The 20,201-nt window shown below is 37.3% G+C and overlaps 2 protein-coding genes across 3 annotated transcripts in view; one reads left to right on the top strand and one right to left on the bottom strand.

Annotated features, from left to right (window-relative positions):
- Positions 1 to 1,404: 1,404 nt before the first annotated feature.
- On the top strand, positions 1,405 to 7,468 carry LOC124302449 (uncharacterized). Of its 2 annotated transcripts, none has more exons than XM_046758643.1 (3): positions 1,405 to 1,454; positions 4,384 to 4,724; positions 4,807 to 7,468. In XM_046758643.1, exons 1-3 carry the CDS (start codon positions 1,450 to 1,452, stop codon positions 5,850 to 5,852), a joined length of 1,392 nt encoding a protein of 463 aa, XP_046614599.1. In that variant the 5' UTR covers positions 1,405 to 1,449; the 3' UTR covers positions 5,853 to 7,468. The 2 variants fall into 2 exon arrangements, with proteins under 2 accessions (XP_046614599.1, XP_046614600.1); XM_046758644.1 differs by lacking the exon at positions 1,405 to 1,454 and adding an exon at positions 4,176 to 4,270.
- A 930-nt stretch (positions 7,469 to 8,398) lies between these two features.
- Positions 8,399 to 20,201, bottom strand: part of LOC124302446 (uncharacterized) — a 194,209-nt gene continuing 182,406 nt past the window's right edge. Inside the window, exons 5-11 of the mRNA XM_046758641.1 lie at positions 15,917 to 16,122; positions 13,711 to 13,895; positions 12,051 to 12,246; positions 11,619 to 11,968; positions 9,551 to 9,719; positions 8,793 to 8,954; positions 8,399 to 8,558 (exon numbers count right to left, since the gene is read on the bottom strand). Coding sequence (XP_046614597.1) covers positions 8,457 to 8,558; positions 8,793 to 8,954; positions 9,551 to 9,719; positions 11,619 to 11,968; positions 12,051 to 12,246; positions 13,711 to 13,895; positions 15,917 to 16,122 — 1,370 coding nt within the window. The 3' untranslated portion in view covers positions 8,399 to 8,456. The remainder of the gene's footprint in view (positions 8,559 to 8,792; positions 8,955 to 9,550; positions 9,720 to 11,618; positions 11,969 to 12,050; positions 12,247 to 13,710; positions 13,896 to 15,916; positions 16,123 to 20,201) is intronic.

Below are 20,201 nucleotides of genomic sequence, written 5' to 3'. Positions count from 1 at the left end.
TAGATATGTATGTGTGAGCTTTTTCGTACTAACGTTTCCTACCTTACCTCCTTTCTGGGACCCAGGGTGGTCAAACTGCGCTTACCGACAGCTGACCTATGAGAATTCAAATAACCTCACCTTTCATTCGGGTCTTTACCTCTGACCGATGAACAGTCGAATTGCATCACCATTTGTTTCAGATTTGGACCGTTAACGAGAGCTGTATTGACGTTCTACTGACAGAGAATGAAAGTGCATAACGTTTCGTTGTAGGTTACTTACAATCGCTACATGAAGCCATGTTGACCTCTTACTGACTAGGGAAGTACCAGAGATCTGTTAACAACGGAGATATGAAGTGCATATCCATTTCATCATTTCATTTGGATTTCAATTGCCAAAGAAAGCCAAAAATCTTCAATTCGCTATGTTACCAAGTGATTTCACACCAATGACTGATATGGTGTGTTTTGTTTTCAATTTAAAAATTTACTAACTTCTAGACTTTTTAAATTAAATTCACAACTGAAATAAACCCACGTCGGCACTACTCGTGAACGTTGATTCTTTTAACTAGAGAATACAATGTTTTTGTACCGTCTGGAAAGGTAATATATTCTAAAGGGTAAGCCAGCAAACATACCCAACGCTGTGAATTAAAAAAAAAAAATAAAAAAAAAAAATTACACAAAATAAGAGGGACTACAGAAAAAAATTCATGGAATAAATGTAGATCGCCAGGCAGGAATTTCCAATGAAACGAAATTGAATCAACATAATGAAATACCATGGAATGAAGTAAAATTAGATAAAGAATGTTACTCCGGGTGAAAGATTTACTCGACTATCGGTCGTTGCTGTCGCAAAAAGTTTGTAATTACAAGTATGCCGGTATCCCCATTTATAGTTGACGATTGCAATCAACTCGACGAAAAGTCCGTGATTTCAGTTGAGAATTGTAATGAGTTCGAAAATGTGCGTCAATTGCACTTGAAAATTGTAACCAGGCGAAAAATAAATACCAATTACAATTTCTACTCGTAATTAGGAAGAAATTTAATACTCATTGGAAGTGTAATTTGTTATGAGAAGAAAGTTGGATGAAAAGTACAATTGTGATGTTTAAGTAGACAAAATTTCGTTGCTAATTATAGATATGACTTGTGATTTATAAAAAAATTCGTGTTGAAATTCGCCAAAATTATGATGCTGATTACAATTGTATTTTGTAATTGTTAATCAATTCGGTTCACTCACAAATCAAATTAGCTTATTAAAAATTTACCCAGCATAACGCGGAAGTGTCGCAAGCTAATGAAAAAGGTTTTTATGTCCTTCGTGGTAGCGGGGTTCAGTGCACTGTACCTGAAACACTTCGACCAGAACGTAAGCAGGTCAGGTCGTCTGCCTCAGTCAAAATCATCACACCGTGCCGCCAACATCGTAGGTGAATAGCAGGGAAGCATAATGAGGTATAATATAATCAATATGCCTAATTATTTGCACGGTCTAGTGATGAATAGTATTTAATAATTAAACTGTTAATTTTCCAATCAATCGTAAATCAGTATTCCTTTTATTCAAAAAAGTTCACTTTGTCATATTTCGTTTAATTCACCGTCGAAAATTGTCGTGCGCAAGAACTTAGGGATTATATTTCCACAGAATCTGCTTTGTGTATAAATGTTTTTTCCGTACTACTTATCCACTATCTTCACTAGTGTAAGATAAGATTGCCTTGTATTTTCAACTCATGAATAATCGAATTTTTAATTTTTGACACTATATTATTAATGCGAAATAATTTACGAACGTGGTCGATGATAAAGAAATGTTGGGCGTAATTATCATCCTAACATTTTCAAGAAATATTAAAATTCAAACTGATAACCTCAAGCCTGTCCTATAAGAAGGTGAACGTAAAATATATAGTTTATTTCCACCTTGTGTAAGTTGATAAGTTTTACCTTGTCATGATATTAGCCGATTGTCTTGGAGCTGGTAGTCTCACAAATAGTATAATCATTTCTGTGGTGAACATAAGGAAAATCAATTAATCCGGCCTTAAGATAAATCGTTTCAATAATTACTTGCCGATTGTTTGAAGCTGAATGCCTTATTCTCATTTTGTTTCAATTTTTTTCTTAGTACTAAAAAAATTATACTTCTTTGTGGCTGCAATTTTTTGTCAATTTAGCCCTTCTGTCTCACATGTTCTGAGTAAAATGGAAGAATCCTCGCGCTTTGTGTCTTCTTGACTTTTCAAGTAGCGAAAATTTTAGTAGTTGGTTTCACCCACCCGTCGCGTAGTTGTTGAAAAGTTTGACTATACCTGCAAAATTCTGACAGATGTAGCGAAAATTCAGTTTTTCCAGTAATTCCCCTTTCCTTAGGAATTGTGTTGAAAATTCATCACATTTAAAATAATCAGTTACAACTTTTTTCGGAATATTCCCAAGAATTTCTCACTGCCGTGATTAGTATCCACGTGCACAAATGTCTAATACATTTCAAAGTTCATCAAAGGACGATTTTGGTAAGATTTAATGAAATTACCTCACCTACGGTTCTTCTGGTTTGATAATTTTCCGCTTCGCTGTCAGGTCACCCACGCGAATATAATGTAACAGGAAATCCTTATAGTACGTTGAACCAGGAGTAACTGCAAACCAGTAGCATAGCCCTTTTTTCATTCTGCTAAGCAAAACGTCAACTCCAAAGTGGCAACAAGGAGGATTGAGTATCCGCAGATTATATTCTATCCTTATAAAAAGATTCATTAAGCTCAGAAACAATTTCTGTGCGTGAACCATTCGGGGATTACATAATAGCGTATTAGAAAATAAGATTATTAAGAGTTTAAACAAGTTTACGCACAAACGCGTCATTATCAAAACTTTTCAATCACGTTACGTCTGTGGTCTCTCATTGTCAGCAATCTGTAAATATTTCACAGAGTCATTGATTTTTCTGCACTGCTTTTACATCTTGGCATGCGTACGTTGAAATTGTTTTAACATAGGACAATACTGTGAGAAAATAGTACGATTATCTCATAATACATAGGACTCTATAAATGTAAATTATTTATGTTATTATAGAACAGAGTACAGAACTTACTAATTGAAGAGAAATTAGGGTTCATGCTTTCTTTGAACGTCTCACTAACAAATAGTATTGAAAATTTCATACAGGCAAATGCTGGAAATTTTTCAACGATCACGGTAACAACGGTAAAGAACATTCTTTGGGAAAAATTGTTTGGTTTCGATGATAACACATCAGATTTCTATGTTTTCACTGTGCAAACACAGTTACGAAACTCGACGTTTTAATATTCTTACGCTACTCACGATTCATAAGCAATGAGTCCGCGATTCTAGGAACATAAAAAATATCGAATTCGAAAATAAAACTTTATACGTGTTTTTCGAACCTCAAAAAAAAAATTCTTTCTTTACCTGTCAGACTAGACTTGCTCTTTAATATGCTAATAAAATATTCTGTATCGAGTAAGAAATTGGCAACCTTTCGAGCTGAAAATTTTACGAGCTTCAACAAAATAACCCGTATGCGTAATTCTCATTACCACTTATAGCTCTCCTTACAATGCATCAATAATTAAGTAACTTATATGAACAGATAACAATTACATAGTATTAAACCCAATCAATTTTAGATTCGCTCAAAATCAAGCTTCCAAAGTTTAAAAACTTTCATAAGTGAAAGAGAGACAGAAAAATACATTATACGTTTAGATATAGGTACAGCAGAATGAGTGAGTGAGTGACAAAAAGAGCAAAAGAGAGAGAGAGAGAGAAGTAAAGAAAGAAAGAGAGTTTCACAAAGTGAAATGGAGAGAGGACATGGCATGAGCTTCAGAAAATGTCTACTGATGTGACTGATATAAATGACTACACAATGTCGTTCTGGGTAGATTCACAGAACCGGATATTTGTATAATACCGCGGAAACGCGCAAGAACTATACTTGTCAGAGAAAATCAGTTACTCCGTTACTATTCAAAGCATAGTGGCGGTGGAAGGGGGGGAGCAGTGTCATGTGCGAGCACCAGGGATCGAGGCCAATCCGACCTGTTCACGGATTGGCCGGATATGCCATACTTGTCTTCCCGTCCATTGTTTGTTTCGGTAAAAATTTCACACAGAATTTATGCAGTATCGGATTGGTACTCATTGTACTCACAAAAGTCAGCTACTTGACCCGTGGTGGTTATTTGGGGTGGTTCACACCCTACGCTAAATTTTCAGCTCATATTCTACTATTTGTAAAGAAAAACGGATTAATTTAATTTTTTTTTCTCTTTTATAGAATATCATTTTTGAAATTTCTTAATTCTATCGTAATCGACTAAATACCAACACCTACACTTTTAAATAGGACGGAAATGCTGCTAACCTTTTGGGTTGGGTACATACTCGCATTGCACGTGAGCACTGCGGCAGTGGGCGAGGCTTATGATATATCGCCGACTTCCACGTATCACTTATCAAATCATCCTTCGTGGTCCGGCTCGGCTCTTGAAATTCGCAGCGTGAGCGGAGTTGGACACTTTGCAGCATCCGTGAATCCACACGAGACAATCGATCATCGTAGAAACAGACGTGGGTTAGAAGAGTTCGAGACAGATCCAGAAAAGTATATCGAGGATCTATCCTTTGAAGATTTTCCACGCAGCCGCCGTGAGATGAAAGATGTTGAGGAATTTACCCGCTTTGAAGGTTGTTTAATCATTCCACTACTCACGCGTAAAGAGAGTTGTTAAAAAATCGATAATACACTATTTCACTGTTCCGCTCTTAGGTCTTATGAAGAAGCCAAGGGTCCGCAGAGACGCTGAACCAAATTTGGAGAAGGTGTCCAGTTCAAAAAGCGTCCGAGAAGCTCGACTTAACTCCCCTGAAACGTGGTCAAAGCAACCAATCTCCATCGAGCTTCGTCGGCATTCTAACGCTGATCAAACACCCTTTGGAAAGGACATCCACGGGTCATCTGGTCACCACGTACCGAAAACTGACTTTGTTACCGGACACCGGCGTGACTTTTCCGAAAGCCGAGAATCGAGAGCAATGCCAGAACTCGCTAGATCGTATCAGGACTACGTACCATTGTTTCGGGAAAAGGTCAGGCAGCGTGATTTCGACGTGACGATTCCACGATATTATTACCCGGACCGTTTTGGGTCCGACCGAAGCATTGATGAGCGGAGACCTGCCAGTAGTACCCACTACTACAACCGATACAACGAAGAAGATGTCAGTCCATACGGAAGAGCTCACATTCAGTCGAAGCCCAAGAGAATAGTTTACTATGCACACCTTCCTGAAGTCGCTCGAAAGCCCGTTGATATTAGAAACAATCGCCATCTCTATGACGATGTCGTGCGTTCGCCACCCGAAGCTGTCGCTAGCTCTACATCGTACAGTCGGGCACCAGGACACGTAGACAATAACAATTATCGTTACAGGATGTCCTATCCTTACGAAGCCTACCGACCGTACCAAAGATATGCTTACAGACGGCCGTACGATGCTCTATACCGATCGGAGATGAACGATGACCAGTATATGGATCATGCATCGCTGAGAGAAGAACTCCGATATCCAGAGCTTGAAGGTGGGAGTCTGGACCGAAAAGTTTATAGCAGGGTTTTCGATAGATCCGAGTCTACATTGCCATGGCCAGTGGAAATTGGGACCAAACTCCATATCAAGGATGACAAGAGAATTCCAGGACGTCGGATCTTTGGTCAGAATAATGATGACAATGGGTATGAGGTGAACGCCAAGATTCAGGCCGCTTTGAATTCGGATAATCCAAATACCGAGCGTCGCGAAAGCAGCAAATAGGTGTAGGACGTTCAACTATTTCACGATAACCATTTTCATCAAAAGTCGATCATTTGATAACGGGGTGAAAATGGTGATTAGGGAATTCTAATACCTATAATACGGAGAAAATACCTGTTGGAATTTTTTGGTTAAATACATTGCGGTGAACTGTCATGTGCAAATTTCACATTTCCGGTAGTTGGTCGCCCTAACAAATAGCCCTTCTCGGAGTCTACCGCATGCACATTGAACTCTAGCAGACGACGGAGTGTACAGCCGTTAAGTATTCACTCTGTGCACTTGGGTACAATGAATCTGAGACGGCTAATTTTTTACACTAGACAGTTATATTGGCAAGACAGAGAAACCTACAGCACCATAGTCGGTCGAGCGCGAAACGAAGTCGATCTGAATAAAATTAACATAACCCGTGACCGTCGAATCAAACCTTAGAATACCGCGGGGATAACGACTTGTTGGATTGACACGGTCATGGGTTACATTATGTTTATTGAGATTGACTTTGCTTTGCGCTCGGCCGACTGTAGCGCTGTAGATTTCTCTGTATTGCCAACATAACTGTCTAGTGTAAAAAATTAGCCGTCTCAGATTCATTGTCCCCAACTGTACATCTAATTATTCATAAGTACCGCTCTGCGTACTTGGATATAAGTAGAGCTCAAGGACAGTTAGAACCAAGCTAATTGTACCCCGTTTTTTTAGTTTTTGTTTTGAGGAGATACCCCCGACCAGTTAAATAGTTTATTTACTTTCTTAGTATAACTAAATCGTGTTTGTTTTTGTTTTATACCTCGCTCAAATACCGCTTCTTTCGTGAAATCAACCCTGGTCAAATTCGAGAAGATGATTTGGTGGAAAGAGGCATGACCATTTCCACACGGGGTATCCCGAGCCTGACCGCCGACCCGACCAGAACACCGTAACAGTTAAAGTCACATTCGCGGATGTAGTTTCAACTTGTTGAATACCGCAATTGAGGTAACTTTTACTCGAAAAAATTGCTTTCGATATAATTACCGTCACGCATGTAAATCCAACAGGTTTTTATTCAGTGTGTATGTGTCTTCAAGTTACCTTAAACGACCAGTTAATCAAGTTCTCTTGGTCAAAGTAAAATAAATATGACTGCTTCCATATTGCAATGCTGTAATGCGTATACAATAGTAATGGTTAATTGGTTTCTATTATTATCATTATCGTCGTCGTCGTTGTCGTCGTCGACGTTATTATTATTATTATTATTATTATTATTATTATTATTATTATTATTATTCATGGAAAGTCAACGGCAATTACCTAACAACCTAATTACTCAAATATCGCGAACTTGAGAAGAGTCGCCAACGTCAAAAGAATTAACAAATTATAGGATAGGTGAAGGAATATACGTATGAATGAGAAAAAAAAGGTGTAACAAACGTTTGAAAATGATGTGTTACTCACAGTTGAAAAGCTGTGTGTGAAGTAAAGAATATATTGTAAGAAATTTGAAGATGTTAGACGTTTTTCCAAGGTTTCGAAGGATTGTCTACAATGCTAAAATCTCCTGACAAATGTTTACAAATTGTTATAAAAAACGAGTGTAATATATGCAATTTTTCGAGTGAATTAAAGTTCTGTTGTAGCTGGTATGGATTTCGATTTACCTTCAAAAAATTTATGATCGCAGCTCTTGCCGTACAAGGTGTATCGATGCAGATTCGAAGAAAATTATGAAGTTATAATATCCACATGCTATTGATGAAAAGTGTTTTGAATGTGTCAGAGAACAGAATGCAGAATTGAGTGTCTACAGTTTATATGTGCACGCAGTCAACGGATGCGTAACCTGTGGTTCCATGTTGACACGGATAGATATGTTGATTCATTGTGTACCGCTCTCTATTGTGATTTGATTTTTGAGTAAATAATAATATTTTTTATTTCAAAGGCGATTATAAATATTGATCATCCCAGCTGGCGATCGCAATGCATCACAGAAGTCTTTTCAAAGTATGAATAACATGCATGCGATTATTTTGAGTCTAATTATAGGACAAGATCTTTGGGTTATAGTTTTCAAAACTACTTACATTATATCTCACCAAGTTTACCAAGATGTAGACCTAATAAATTCATCACGGAACTACTGAAAAGCAAGTTTAGTAATTTTTTCAATTCCATAGTCTTCTAATGTTTCTAATCAAACGAATCAGTAGCTGCTCAACTTCAACTCTCGTGATTCGACCAGTTTAAGATTTTAATGAAAATTGGATTCGTCCATTTCCATTTTTGATTCGCATTGCCACGATCTCTGAACAACCATCTTGGAGGTATGTCATAGTCTCACGTGTGATCGGGAAATGGAATTCGCCAACAACCTTATTCAAATGACACAATAATATTCGTCATACAATTTTATTTACAAACAGTATTCAAGTAAGAGTGTTGATTTCATTTCAAACCTGCACAATATACACAATACATATAGGCAAAACTGGACCTTGAAAATTTCTTTGTATCAGTTGGTTTAAAAATTTCATTTGGTCAATTTTTTTTTCTTCACGAAAGTGTACTGGACAATTGATTTTCCAAATTTGTTGGTTTGTATTAATGTGCCGATCATGCACTACCGAAAACTTCTTCGAGTAAATGTTCTGCCAAATCTCCTGAAAAATCACCTCTCGACGTTATTTTGTGGAATTCTGCAAGCCAGGTGTTGATCTAAAAAGCAAGCAGCATAACAGTATTTATTCCGCAGTATTTACCGTGTATTTGTTTTAATAGAATGAATCGCTATTAATAATTTTTATAATTAAATAAATGGTTGGTTGCCCATTCAGATTTTTTTCAGAAATGGCAGTCGAGACCTCAAACGTAAGGTCAGCAGCCCAATTGCTAGTACTGAGCAGTGGTCTCGTGTGCCAAAGGTCCAAAATTCACAGTACGTTTGATCACCTTTTTGACAGGTCGACCTTTCATGAATCCAGATAATTCTTCTGGCGTCATTTTTAAAATTGAACACGCAGTATTAAGGGCCTCATTACGACTGGCGTCATCATCAAACTCAGCTCGCACTTCCAAGTCTTCTTCGTGATTATTCAATTGTTTCAGAAGCCCCTGGATACACAAATTCTTGGTACACAAATTATCCTAAATTGTTTTAGCATTATAATTAACGTGCACTAAATTTAATCTCGCAAATTATATTTGGTGCACTCGTTTCTTCCGAATTTGATTAATGAAACTAACATAGATCTGGCTAATAATTGCAAATACGAATATTGCATCCTGATCCCAGCCATCAGGTAATTCTTTCGCGTATATAGTTATAGCGCTACCAAGGTGAAATAAATGTTGTAGAATCAATCAGATTTATGAGGCAATATCATTATCATTTACCTAATTTCCTTCATACATGATTTACTGTTATATGGCAAGAAATTGTTAGTTCAAGAAGATGAACACGAAGCAATTGATAAAAATATACTCTCTCAGTTACTAGACCCCTGCTGTTTATCGTCAACCAATCGAATCTCTGGAGATTCCGTTGTGGTCACGAACCGGAGGAGACAACATTCTGTATATATTGTCGATACTTGTTGAAAAAATTTGGATTTTCTTCTGCCAAACGTGAGTGGAATCACTCGTATGAAGAACCAAACATATATTGATACAAATTATCTGTTGCCAAATAGTTTTGTAGGTGCATGTACCTTAACTTTCAAATGAGCGTTAGCATTCCTTAGCTGAGTCAAGTCAATCTCAAGTTCTTTATTTTTAGATATTGCTTGCTCTTTTTCTTTGACCAAATTTGCTACTTGTGCTTTATAAGTGTTCAGTGAAGATATTTCATTCGTGTTCGTCGACTCAGAGCGTGCTAATCTGGAAAATTCAATTCCGGGGCTTATTACAGCTGAACGTCACTTCTCAAGCATGCGTTGCCAATTGTGAAATAAAAACACTTCTGTTACAGATGAACCGAGCTTAAGAGACAAGAATTAGTAAAATAACATTGAGCCCAGTTTTTTCAAGTCTTGATCCAATTGCTGTATTCACATCTACCGATATTCCAATGCTTCGACTAAAAGGACGAAGAACGTAGCTCACAATCGGTAATACACTAGAACTCATGGGTGTAACGATGGGTGTGAGATTCGGCAAATATTTGACTCAATAATAAATTTTGGTTTCAAAGAGAAGCTGAAAGAGTTTTGGTCACAACAATTGGATCAAGGCTTGAAAACACCGGTTAATCACAGTGAAATAATCAAGATTTGAGCAAGAAAATGAAGAATCGTAACTTTCAGGCGACATATTGCAGCCGACATTTTGTTTATCAAGAAAATTCCAACGCGATATGAAAGGGGTGATCAAAAATAAGCGATCAGTGCCTTTTACAATGGTCGGTATTGCTTTTTTCACTGTCAAAATATACGATTTTTGCGAAAAAACATGGAAAAAGTCGGCTCTTTTTTCGAAAAAATGGTCATAACTTATTTCCAAAAAATCGTAGGCTGATTTTGACCATGCCATTCGGAAGAAGAGATCAAAAGCTATCGAGTTATGTTTTTTTTTTTTTTTTCAAGTGACGTTTTGATCAAAAGTTCCATCGCCGAAAGTCGTGTACAAATTTTGGACATTTGGGACGAAATGGGTTAAGCGGGGATTATGATGGACTTGACGCAATGTGACACGGTACAAAGGAACGGATCGGGACGTGAACTTCGTTGAAGGAAGATTGGTACCGGTTACGTTACAACATGGGTCGTCGTATGCAATTGAATATCGCATTACGGATTAGAATCACATTCTGAGAAAAAAAATTGGGAGGTACATTGTTGATTTCCACATGGTTGAAAATTTATAGTCAATTTAACTTGATTTCTAGTAATAAATCGTAATATCGTTGACATTACAATATTTTGGTAACTGTGGTAATTGTGCGGGGAAAATAAGAAAAAAGATTTCACAAATAGTCGATATTACCATACATATTGTTGTACATGAAACTATCTAGAGTAGAATGAACTATCCTGAATTAACACACCTTTCTCAACGTTACTCAGTTCTCTAACGGTGTACTTTTAAAGAAAATAAGAAATTTTTTCACAATTCCTTCCAAATCCATTTACCACCCACAGAGCCCGAAATTATTCGATTGGATTAATCGTAAGGTCCGATTTTACTGATCGAAAATTCAAAAAGTCAATGCAAAATTGAAAATACAAGAAAAAATAATCTTTTGAAATATATTTTTCAATTGTTTTACGGTGCATATATTCCCGCAATTTCATGGTACCAATCAAGACAACGCAAGAGTCCACTTCACCGTGCCCGAGTACCCTTGATTTGTTAGAATGTTTCGCAGTCTTAATAACGAATGAAATGATGATATATATTTTACATTGGAACAACGAGATCGCAATGCATTGCAGTACACTGTCAACGGCATACTTTCTCATTTTTTATTTAGAGCGAAGTTAAAGCAGATACGATAAGTTAAAAAAAGACACTGTGTAACGTCACTTATGCCAAAGTATATCCATATGCATTATACAGGTACAACAAAAACCTCGAAATTCAATTGCTCATGTACTTTTGAAAGTATGATTTTTACGGAAATGAAATAACGGGACCGAATTATTTTTAAATACTCTGCTAAAACATTTCTATTGAGTTTACCGTGAATGTGAAACAACTTAATGACACTTGTAAGATGGAACAATGTTTTTACATTAGTTCTTATACCGTTGAGTCGTAACAATCAGAAATTTGACTTACTTGCTTCCAAGTTGAGTTTTCGTACCGACGTCTTCATCGGTCTTATTCTTCAAATTGATGATAACTCTGCTTTTAGGCACATTTTTGAGTTGCATGAAATTGTTTCGTTCGTGAAGGTCTTTCCCAATTTTTATCTCCATCCATTTTCTGGTGTCTTCAAATTTTTTGCGCAAGAAAGAGTTTTTATCATTCAGATCTCTCAAATTGAGTTCAGTAATTTCCAATTGTTGCTTGAGTTTGGTAAAACGCTGGCTCAAGAGGTCGTGCTGTATTGTTTTTTCACTGAGAACTTCCTTGGTTTTCTTTAACTCATCTCTTAGTTTATCAGACAAAGCAAGAGCGGACCTAAGCTGTATAGTAATATCATTCTTAAGCAACTAATGAAATACACAATAAATTGGATACTTGAGAAATCGGAATGAGCAAAATTACTTTTCGATGAAGTTTTTTTGTCAGCTTTCCATAAAGTTTGTAAGACTTGTTACTCTTAACCCGAGCGCATCCACTCGATTGCTTTGCATTGAAGGCATGTGGTTTAAAATTTTCGAGGACAGAACTACAAATCTGGACAATTTTCTCGTGGACAGCATTTTCCCTCGTCGCTTCTATTTTCTTATCACGTATCGCCCTAGCAAAATGTCAATTATTCAAACGAGGTTGTTTAGCTTTTTAAGAAAAACAACTTGATCGTAATTTCAAAGCAGAATTATATTAAATTTCGCAAGTGAATTCTTTGCGGAAACAATAATTCGTTTGTCACAATTAAGTAAAGTGAAAATTGCAAACTTCAAAACTGCCTGACAAGGAGACTATCAAAGCTGGTTACGAATCTTGGGATCGTTCCTACAAGTTGTTCTCCACTTTTACATGTAGAAATAATCGAGAAATTGTAAAGTAGGATATAAATAAAGGTTGAGTTCGATTATCAGAACATGAGTTTCACGATTATTATATACTTTGCAATTTGTAACAAGGTGTTTGGTTTGACGAGTAGAGATGGAGTAGATGAGTAGTGTAAAAAGCAGAGTGTAGAATCAATGTTCTGGAAATGAGAGAAGACAGTAAAGTGTGAACAAGATTTGCAAAAGAATGTTTTGTCTAACAAAATGAAGAAAAACATATAACAAAATTAAGGCGCTTTCGGATAGAAGGAATAAATGCCATAGCGTGAACGTTGAGAAGTGTGAAGTGGGAACAAGAACGCTACACTGATAATCATGGATTTTTAGGAGTCTAATCAATATTGTAGAGAAATCGATGCGAGTAAAGAAGAACACGTTATGAACCAGTTTTATGATTCCCACGGTGGTAAAGTAAATATATGCGATGCGAACATTGAACTTTTAAAATAATTGAACGCTTTCAAACAAAATTCAAATGAATTTGATAATGAGTCACGTTTACGAGTGAACGTGGAGTAAACTGAAGCCGGTAATCGGATAATAAGTTATGTAAGCCAATATAATCGATAATCGATTTGTCAGAATACAATTTTGAGCAGAACAATAATTGCAAGTATTCAGAATAACGATGTGTTCATCAACCAAAACTTAACAATTTTTGTAGAAGTTTAATTGATGAAAAGAAACCTCTGGTTTTATTAACTTATAATTGACACTGAAATGCTGGATTATTAATTAGTAAAACAAATTATGAAAATTCACAATAATTTATTGGGGATAAGGCTGCCGTACCCTTAAGTTTCAGAAGGTTAATATTTGTGAGTGGCAGCGCAGCATTATTTAATTCTCGATGAATGGTTATGAATCTTTTAATTACTTTAGTTTTTAATGATCTGTTACGAAAATACGAATCGTAATTTGATAAAACTACTGGATTATTTTCTTCAGTAAGATATCTCCACAAATTCCAATATCAAGTAAATTCAACATATTGTTATTTGAAATGCTTAATTACTGTTCTAATTAAAACTGTATTTTGACAAAATAACTATCCACGATAATGGCTTTAATAGTGTAACAGCCGTTCACTACTAATGGCAATTTTAAAATTAGTGAAAAAACCTGTCATACTTGAACAGTTTTGAAAAATACCGATGCTTTCCCCTATTTGTAAAAATTTGAAAATGAACCTTTCAAATTGATTATGAAGATTATTTTTCTCTTTGTGAGCCATTTCGAGTTCCAGCTTCAAGTGATTCAACTTTTCTTCAAGGTTCCGAATCATTTCTTCGTATTTTTTCTTTAAGGGAGACACATCTTCCGCAGGTTTCATACAATACTGTTCCATATGGTCCCACCGATTCGTCACGTTCATCTATACACGTTGAAACCGATTAGGTATTGTTTGACTTTTCTTTTTCGATAGTTATACTATTGTAACATATGTCATTTGCAGTATCATTTCATGCAAATGACCAATAGTAAGCTGTGGTATACTAGCCTAGACCTCATCAGGCTTCCCTTAATGCCCGATCAGGTTCTGAACAGGGTGTCTGATCGGGCCCTAGTGACGAATGTGGCATAGAATTCCTTCAAGGGGGCCTGACCCGGCAGTGATCAAGTTCCTCAATAAAACCCTGATCAGGCATTGATCAGAACTGGATCAGGAGTGGTCAAGGTCAAAGTACCTGGTCAGACTTTAAAAAACGATCTATCAGTTAAGTCATTTTTGGAATTATATAACGAATTATCTTGTTTTTATGGAAGCAAAATATCCACGCAAACAATGTTAGATGTAATATTAGTTGGTACGATTGGGAACTTGGAAGGTAGATGGACTCGGGTCATCAGAAGTTAACTGATACTTTTAGCACGCGAGCGCCAAAGACTTCCACGAGGCCATCAGATGCGCGCAGTACTTGCAACGTGTAATATTTGGTCAGAGTCAGATCAGATTCTCCCTAGCAGAGTTTTTCTGACTTGCAGCGGATTAGGCCTTGAACAGGCATGCACAAATCAGGTATGCCTGATGTTCACCTCTGATCAGGGTCGAGTGGAACATCAATTTTGTTGTTCCGGGCGACTTGTCACTTTGGGTGTTAGTCGTGAACTGATTTCTCGAGCTCTGGTTTTCAGCTCGATCGCTTCGAACGCTGGTGGCGCCCTCTGCGTGCGAAACAGATTTGTCGCGGGCTTATCACATTTTGATAGTGTATTTAGGCGAGCTTATTCTTCTGGCATATTTATCAAGGTAACCCGAGCCTTGAATGCGATTACTTGAGTGACACGGGCTTCCTTGCGTTCTGTCTTTCAGAACCGCCCGTTGAACCTTGCGCCGTGTCTTTGGGGTTTTTTACTTAAACCAAGCAAATATTCGGTCACCCTCCCCCCCCCCCGGGGGTGTGGCCCCCACCATCTCGAGAGTACATTTTTTCTATTTTCCGAGTTACATCTGTCGATAATTAACTTGTTTTCATGACCGCTCTGGTACAATAATGTTAAGGGAGTGCCCTGATCGATTTCGACGTTCGCGTATATGTTTCCAGATATCGAAGTCCGCGTATCGCAAACGCAAAAAGGGCTTAACAGCGCCATTTCATACACGATTTTGAACAAAAGCAATCAAACACATTTTCATCCGACGCAGAAATAAAGAAATTGCACGGATTCTACGAAAACGCAAAAGTAAATCTGTAGAATTCAAGCCATCTCTTTATTTCTGCGTTAAATGAAAATATGCTCGAGTCTTTTTGTTCAGAAATGCGGATAAAATGGGGCCGTTAAGTTTTTTTTTCGTTTCAGATACGTGGACTCCGATATTTGGAGATATATACGACAGCGTTGAAATCGAGCACCCCCTTAAGAAGAGTCGAAATATCGACCGAACGGTTTGTGGCAACGCCAAATCTGAGGTAGTGAAATTCAAATAATAAGTAGTCTTATCCCACAGGCTGAGCCACAATGCAGTAGACAACACTTGGTTTATAAAACTTCAACTCGGTAGATGAAGAACTATCGTTAGTGAACAAGGTTTCAAGAGTCGTGACTGTTCAGGATACAAAGAGCCCAGCAGTGGGTTGAAAAACATGTTTTCTTGCAGTTCGTCACGGAAGGCAGGGAAGCCAGATAATAGTGATAATAATCACAATTAAAGCTATCGTACACTCTCAGATATATTTCTATAAGCGATGAACTTGTATGGGGTAAAGGAGGGATCTATTAGTAACCATCATTATGCGGCTTTAGGCGTTTTAAGTTGTTCAATAGAAACACCCGCATTTGCACAGGGGCAAAGAATAATCCACGGAAATGAATCACAGAAATGGTCCAAAATTGAAATAGTTTTGCAACATATGTTACCCGGTGTTAATTAAATTATCTCTCAGTTAATCCTACCTCGCATTCACGATTGAAAACATCCTTTTTAAGCCACTGCGATGTTTGTTTGTCATTGCTGCTCCAATACTTGGAGAATTTCCTACCCTCTAATGTCCCTACGAAGACATGGGTATCTGACAAACATCCCGGCTGCTGGTGCTTGTTGATTTCGACTGGAGCGGAGTTTGTGGTTACGTGTATTTTCGACAGGGCAGCGTGGTGATCTGAAAAATTACCAAGCGTATGAGCTTCATGTTGAGGGTTGTAGTACGATCTTGATCCTTCCACAGGACATGATATCGTCTATAAATCTAATGTGACGCGTATTCTGTTGACGTATAAGCATGAAATCGTATACCATATAGGGACTCCATCCCTGCACGCCAAACCCAGTCGGTGCTTCACGAATTGTCAATGGGAATCACAAAGGTATTGTGGTTTGCTGTACTCAAAACTTTAAAAGCAAATCAAGTCGATATCGCATCGCACCTAAAATATATCGAGTGGCTCCTGACGTATAGCCTTTTTTGCTATATACCTTTACTTCAAAAATAGTCCATACAAACATACAAGTTCAAAATACAGCCATCTGCTTTATAATCAGCTTATATAAACCGTTTTCGGTAATACAAAATGAATTTGTGGGCTGTTCTTATATCTCATTTTACGTCATAACAGGTGATGTGAAATATTAGCTTTTCAACTCGATTTAATTTCTATGTGTGAGAGCTCAAATATTTCGGACAAAAATTTCTCACTAATAACTTTATTTATAATTCTTGTATTGCGTTCTTAATTTAGAATCTTGGATTTACATTCTTATTCACTTAAGTTCATTATATGCCTTTTTATCACGTGATGTCACATCACATCCGATAAGATTTCATTTTGCGTATAATTCTCTGCATGCATCATCCTTTTCAATAATATTATCACGTCGAGCACGTAAGCAGAATAATTTAGTAAGCGTTGGTGCGAGCCTGACAAGTTTGCATAACTAGCATCTTTCTCTTTACGCTCCAAGAGTATAACGTTACTGAGTAAACAACCAGTTGTGATCTCGTTTTATGGGCTGAATCTTTTTGTAATTTGAGGTATGACGTGTTGGATTCGTAATGTGAATAACGTAGCCGAAGATAGCGAAATTGTTGCACACTTTAATTTTTGACTAAAGAAATCAAATTAAAAAAGTCCAAAAAATATAAAAAACAGTGTGTTTCATGAAACAATTTTTTTTTTCCAACGAGTAACTCGTTCAGATGTCATGGCAAGTACGTTAAGCATGAGGCATGCTAATGTTCGAACACTTGACTGCCAGACAGAGGAATTTCCGGACAGACCAAATTTCCAGACACACGGATAATTAATCTGAATTATACACCATGAAGCTTGTGGTACACGAGTACACGTGCCCATCTATTTTATCCAACCGCAAGTGTGTGAAATTCAAGAAATACTCCTTTAACGTTCCCAATTCAAAGGGCAGTTTCGTCATCAAACAACTTTGTTTTACCGATGCAAAAAACACGTATCTTCTTTTTTAAGGGGAGTAACATATCAAAGAATGATCAAAATCGTGGTTGGACACTAGTAAACATTTCCTTATCGCCAATCAAAAGTGGAAGGCTGAAAAAATGAAGGAATCTGCGCTCAAAGCTTCCAACAATTCACGGCTTAGCATGTTTAAGGCTGTTGACTTTTTGGTTAGAATTTCCGAGGATTCGAGTTCTTGGTACTACAGCTGATAGGGATATTCAGTACCTAATGTTCTTGTGCTCTTAGCCCTTAGCTGCAGTGCACATCACGATTGGTAGTAAAAATACCAACAACAATAAGAGGTACTACATTCAATGTCCTGCGGTTTCGCTAGTATTCAAGCTGTATAATAATATTGAAGAATTTCACAGGAGTAGGTAGAATTCAAAAAAAAACTGTACTGTACTGTAAAATCCGGATTAATAACTGAAAATCTCTCTCGAGCTACAATGCCGAATGCAAATTTCCTGCTTGATGTGTCTCATATGTGTACACACATTTTTTATGAACATTGAACATTTTGAAACCATTAGCTTTGAATCCTGAGAAGCAGAATTGAAGGAGCTTTATATGACGACTTTTTCTACTTAAACTACATTTCGACTGACTATAGAGATCAGGGCCAGTGAAATACTTTATTAGAAAATGTTTCTGCCATAGCAGAACTATGGTTTCAGTTGAATTGTTTTATCGTCATAGCAGATCATGTAATATGGAAAAACTGGTGTAACAATAATGTTAAAACTAAATCACATGTGGCTGCATTCGAGCTTGTGGATACAGTATCCTTGCATATCGACACTACCTCGGTAGATATTTCTAGTTTTACCTTCTGTGAGCTGCTGCCACGTAGCGGACAAGCCTTGAATCAGTAGCTCCACCTTACCTCAGCATACGAACTATGCGACCTTTCAAGGGCATTAGAGCGATGGGGTAGAAAAAGGAGAGAGAATTTTGAGGTTTTAAATACGTAATTCATTTCACATTCGAAAATGCAAAAAAAATTGTTTGTTTCGATGGTTAAACTCATCCACATACTTATATAGGCTGAAGTGAAGGCGAAATTTAAGGTCATGGTCAAGTACTCCTCCTTAAAAGTCTGAAAACTTTCGTATTGAACACTTTTCGTGAGAACTTGATTCTTTGAAGTTATTTAAGCTTTCGGTTACCGAACACCCTGTATATTTTATAACATGCGGTTTGCTACGGATTTTATGTATCCTCTTCTAGGGCAATATTCGGCACGTTTACTTTACACGAAGTGCCTATGGCACATGTGTCGTGCAATAGGCCCTCCTTAGTATAGAACCATTACCTTGTTTAAGGATGCGTCACTCTTCATTTTTTGCTGAAGCACTAGCAAGATTGTTCAATTCTTTATTGTATACGATATCCAACAAATGATCAAACCTATATTAGCATATCACCAGGTGTCCTATTTAGCATTGGTGGACTTCGGAAATGCATACACTTTTACTAAAACCTTCTCGTGGATGCCAAGAAATAAGATCTCGAAAACGTTAAAAGATCGAGAGCAAACGGAAAAAAGTTAAATTTCATAATCAAGAATCCATTAAAAGCATAAGAGATTATAGAGAAATCTATAATAAACTACCCATGCCAGTTCCCAGCAAAAACGACACGAAAGCAAATACTGAAGAAAATAATTTTGACTCGGATTCACCACCGCGCTTACCGTCAGTAGAAAGTGCTAGAGTAGAACCAAACGATTTCAAAGTGGGAGTAGAAATGAATAATTTCGAAGTACGAGTAGACAATTTCTGGAAGATTCGCTTTTCTATCAGTCTTGGGATTAAAATTAATTTTCCGCCAGTAGAACAAGCACATTTCCATAACGTCACTAGCCTCTCGAAAGGTATGCTGTTGCCGAAAATAGAAATCACACCAGACACGCAGACCGACCCACGGAGCCCAAAATCATCCAATTCGACTGAAGGTAATTGCCGAATCATAAATCAGAAACCCAGTTGTATTCTGAAACAAACGGTGATTCCCAAGATTCTCAAAGAAAAGATTTTCATCGATAATCTAAGGTAAATCACATTTAGAGATTCGTCTCAAATTTAACGTTCATTCATGTTGCAAGTTGTTTGATTCTTAAGTGAATATTATTTAAATCCAATTCGTGGTACACTATAGGATATTATACGACCATATGGAATTTGGGTTCGAAAATGGGTCCCGTGCAGGAAATTGCTAACGACTTAAACGTTGAGGCGTTACCAGGTCCGGGGTCCTATGATCCCAATGATTGATGGACCTCGCTCTTGGACGCCACTCTGTAATTTGGAGCGTTATAAGCGGACCACTAACACGGACACGGGTAGTGTACTTTGGTACTATAACCTTTGGCATATGCCAGCCTGTTTGTCCACCAGTGGATCCGACTCGACCACCTCGTGCCTTGGAGCGCTTTTTGAATATCGTTCAGGCTATCTGCTGATAAGAAATCTCATTCGTTAAAAGTACGTATCCAAATCTCAGAAGCACCCAACTCGACCGCGAAAAGTCACGTGTCATACGAGCTTTTTGTCTTTACTCTTACAATTGGTAAACTTATTTTCCAGTTTCATTGAAAGTATATCTAAGTATAGTATTCTCGCTTGTTTGGTGTGGGAACTTTCACGCGACGTATACGAGTATTTTACATGCAAGAGAATTGAAAAACTTTAATAATCACGCAAGAAATGACCTATTAGATTTTCAACATCGGACAAATGCAGCTTGTTCAATATTGGAAATTTAG

This window comes from Neodiprion virginianus, chromosome 4 (genome assembly GCF_021901495.1).
Source record: "Neodiprion virginianus isolate iyNeoVirg1 chromosome 4, iyNeoVirg1.1, whole genome shotgun sequence".
NCBI lineage: Eukaryota > Metazoa > Arthropoda > Insecta > Hymenoptera > Diprionidae > Neodiprion > Neodiprion virginianus.
The sequence above is the reverse complement of the archived record's forward strand: the minus strand, read 5'-3'. Positions and strand labels throughout refer to the sequence as shown.

What these genes read in the sequence shown, in the direction of transcription:
- LOC124302449 (XM_046758643.1), top strand. An exon ending in GGAATTTACCCGCTTTGAAG is followed by an intron (nt 4,725 to 4,806) that starts GTTGTTTAATCA and finishes TTCCGCTCTTAG; the next exon opens with GTCTTATGAAGAAGCCAAGG.